Raw genomic sequence first — 4356 nt, 5'->3', positions numbered from 1 at the left:
CTTCCAAGTGAGATTTTCATGTTCATACTCAAAGAGCTCAGATCCTCTAGACAGATTGGAGTTCCATTCTTCGTTGGGATCTTAGCTGCTGAATGTTACACAGTTTGAACTTAAGTGTAGCTCTTAATGCCACATCAAGGATTTTTTTTTCCCTTTTCATTATCTGTTTGCTGTAAAAGCTATTAATTGCAACTGTTCCTGCACTTCTCGGCTTGACACAACCATGCAATAAGAAGCCTGCAAATGTCCTATCAATTGGTACATGGGCAAAGGCATGCTTCGATTTTGTTACTAAGAAACTCATGTATCTTTGTCGCGTTGACGAATGTTTAACAGGTGCTTAATTATGTGGCCGACGCACGATTGAATGCAGCTTAGTTTGGGCTACATACAACTATCAACAAGTTTGATCCTCAATAATTTTTCACTTGAAGGGGACTCCGTTAGCATCATCCTTCGACTTCAAAGGCCAGTCTACTCCGACGATCAAACTGCTACTCGAAGTCTGTAAACAGATGCTTTCATCTTTATAAGAGTTCAGGCTCGATCATATACGGAGTGGAGGCAGTTCGTGTGTGGACTCTATGACCAATGATGAGCAGATATTGGCTTTGACGGCTGTACTCACTCGGAGCTTCCTCCCTACACTTGTTCAAATGGCCAGGGAGCATTTGCTACTTATTACGATGTACAAGGGTGTTTGCGAAAAAAAATCGTAAATAGGAATATCAATGTAAATGTGGTTGCATTTTTGTAGTGTTTACCTATATACTCCTCAAATCTATTTATTGTGAAAAATTACCCTTCAAATATTCATTTTTTTTTCCAATTTGCCTCAATTTACAGGTAAATCTTTTAAATTATGGGTTCAATTGACCATATTCAAGTACGCATAAATTACAGTTATCCATTGCAAAGGTTAGCCACATAGGATTTATCCCCTGATATATATTATTTTTTTATCTAACCGTTATCTCAAAAAGCTAATATAGATTAAAATTAATATTTATATTTTTACAAAATGGGAGTCCCAACACTTCACACCAAAATGGTTTAATATTTAATCTTGAAAAAAAAGTTATAAAGAATGTAAGTAATCTGTTATAATTACCCTCGGCCATGTACAATGTTTTCTAAAATGGGTCCATGAGAACTATTTACAAAATCAGAGTATTTGGCAAATTCAACCGAGGAAGAATGACTCTTGGATGTGGCGCCAACTCTTAAAAGTGAGAGATTTGGTGATAAGCAGATTTGGAAGTATGGGGAATATTCAAGGTGTTCTAGATAGCTGTCTCAAAGATGGTAACATTCAAATCTCTTCTATATACAAGGCCATTTCTTACTCTTCAGCTACTGTAAACTGGTCGAAGTCAGTTTGGGGGGGCTTGCACTATCCCAAACACTCTTTGATTATGTGGCTTGCCATCCTCTCGAGGCTGCTGACTAAAGACAGGCTATACCGCATGAAGATCTTGGAAGCTAATCAGAATCAATGTGTATTGTGCACAGGCTCTACGAACAGGCCTGAATCTAAAAATCACCTCTTCTTCGAGTGTCAATACTCAGCTTCTGTCTGGAATGATATGATGGAATGGTTAGGCTTTACTTGGAGATCATGTGATTGGAATTGTGTGATGAATTGGTTTAATAACAACCTGAAGGGGTTAGGATTTATGAAGAAGGTGAAGAGAATGGTGCTATCAGCAACAATATATTGGATATGGAAGGAGAGGAACTCAAGAATTTTTCAGCAAAAATGTAGAAGCTCCGATCAACTTGTGAGGGAGGTGAAGATTTCTGTCCTTATGAAAGTGCTGCAGGAAAAAGTTCCAGACCATTTGAGAGAAAGAATTAATAGATTGTAAATAAGTTAGTTTTTTGTTCTTGGTTGCCAGACCATTCTGGTTCTTGATGTGCTCTCATTTCAAAATTGGGAAAATGAATAAAATTTTTTCATTTACCAAAAAAAAAAAAAAAAAAGCTTGTTATTTACAATGAAAATAATATTGAGTCTAAACTGTCACATGTTAATTCTAGTGAGAGGAATGTCAAGTCTAATATGTTGAATGTTATTCTAATTCAAAGAATATTAAGTCTAATAAGTTGAATGTTAAGTCTAATTGGAAGATTGTCAAGTCTAATCTATCGAATGTTAAGTCTCGTTTGTTAACTCAAATTGGTTCGATGTTAAGTCTAATGAGTTGGAAATGAAGTTCAAGGACTTGTATGTTAAGTGGAATGGATATTATATGTTAAACATAATTTGTTGAATGTTAAGTATAATTTATTATATGCTAGGTCTAATGGATTATATTCAACTCTATAGACTTAACATTCAACCAATTAGAATTAATATCATGCCAATTAGAATTAATATATAACATATTAAACTTAACATGTAATAAATTACACTTAATATTTAACAAATTAGACTTAACATGTAATCCTTTGCACTTAACATTCAATAAATTAGACTTATTATTCAACCCAATAGACTTAACATACAAGCCATTGGACTTCACTTCCCAACTCTATAGACTTAACATTCAATCAATTAGAATTAACATCACACAAATTAGATTTAACATACAACACGTTAGGCTTAAGATGTAATAAATTATATTTAACATGAAACAAATTAAACTTAACATATAATCCATTACACGTAACATTCAACAAATTAGACTTATTATTCAACCCAATAGACTTAGCATACAAGCCCTTAGACTTATTATTCAACCAAATAGACTTAACATACAAGCATTTAGACTTCACTTTCAACTCATTAGACTTAATATTCTACCTTGGACTTGAACTTAACATCAAATTTTACCAAAAAATCACATTTAGCTGATATTTCTTTAAATTTTTATCTTTCCATGATGTTCAAATAGAAATTATAAATTAAAAAAAACTAATAGTTTAGAGGTTTTATGGAACATGCGACAGCCTCGAGCTCCTCCTCGTCCTCCACCAGCACCACCTCTTCCACCTCGTTTTTCACCACCTCTTCACATTCAATGTCAGAGACCAATCTGTTATTTGACGGATCCTCCGACTAGAACTCCGATGAATTTGAGGGTTTCACCATTGCGAGCCAAATTATGGCTTTTTTGGTTTTGGTGAGAAAAGAAAGAGAGTAGAAAAATTAGTGGGAAAGTTAGTGGGAGAAAAGAAGCAAAGAACATGGCCGGAGCATGCACCCAAGGTCACTGATGGCGAAGAGGGATGTTGTTGTCTGAGAGAAAAAGAAGGAAGAGAGAGAGAGGAGGAGGAGAGGAGAGGAGAGGAGGAAGGAGGAGCCATGGAGATTTAGATCTGGAGAGGAGAGAGAGAGGAGGAGGAAATGAAAATATTTTCAGATTTTATGTTTGTTTCTCTCTCTGTGCTTAGTTGAGAGAAAATAAATTATTGAATTACATAAAGTGACACTTTTTAGGTCTGATCCACAATGGGAAAAGGGGGAAAGACCATGTCACATGCTACTCTTTATATTGAGGCCTTGACATGGGCAATGCAACGCAACATATCATTGAGCAGTTGGCGTGCATGTGGGTGTGATTGGGTCGGTCATAGGGGTTGGCCACTGATCATTGGCTTGGTAGTGGTTTGTTGCGAATGGAGGAGGAGGAAGGAAGAGGAGGAGGGGGAGGTTGAACCAAGATAACTGATACGCAACAACCGGGGATGTTTAGTCATCAAAGGTGAGCAGAAAATGTACAATCAAATACAATCAAAAAATTCCGAAACAAAAAACATCAAATACAAAAGGATAAATCATAAGTTTAAGTTAAGTGAGTGGTCACCCTGATCAGAGAGAATGACTCCACATGCTCCAACAGTAGCAGTAATGTCCACACGCTCACGAATCAAAAGATAAGCTCTGTCCCCAACCACAGACTTGAGAACACAAGCAACCTCATAGAGGAGACAGCCACTCTCATCATCACCTTTGTCGCTCTCAAGGACCACAACCCCAACCCCTTTGGAGACCGCAAAGCTTACTGCCTCAGCAACTGAATCCTGATCTCTGCTAAGAATCTCTTCAGAGCTCAGTTTGAGAACCACTGTGGGCACTTTTATCTCAGGCCACTTGAACCCACCAGGGAACAGAGTTATAAATTGTTGTTGGCTGTTGGCTGTTGTTGTTGCTGTTGTCGTTAGGATTGTTGATGGCATTTATTAGATGATGGTGGTGGTGGTGGTGGTGGTGGATTTTTCTTTTGAATCGACAAGGGGAAACGAAAATTGGGTTTTGGGGTTTGTTGTTGGGATTGGGGAGGAGAGGGGGTTTGGGAAGGCGAGAGGCCAATGAAGTGTAGTTGAAGAGAACGGAGACCATAGGTGGAGAGA

General features: G+C 37.3%; 1 protein-coding gene across 1 annotated transcript; it reads left to right on the top strand.

The window, feature by feature from the left end:
• Nucleotides 1263–1868, top strand: LOC109847736. The gene has a single exon (XM_020416966.1). It carries the CDS (start codon nt 1263–1265, stop codon nt 1866–1868), a length of 606 nt encoding a protein of 201 aa, XP_020272555.1.

The sequence above is a fragment of the Asparagus officinalis genome, chromosome 7, assembly GCF_001876935.1.
Source record: "Asparagus officinalis chromosome 7, Aspof.V1, whole genome shotgun sequence".
Lineage (NCBI taxonomy): Eukaryota > Viridiplantae > Streptophyta > Magnoliopsida > Asparagales > Asparagaceae > Asparagus > Asparagus officinalis.
This window is presented reverse-complemented; position numbering and strand designations above follow the sequence as displayed.

Excerpts from the sequence above, each read along its gene's own strand:
- LOC109847736 (XM_020416966.1), top strand. The coding sequence starts at position 1,263 with ATGGGGAATATTCAAGGTGTTCTAGATAGCTGTCTCAAAGATGGTAAC.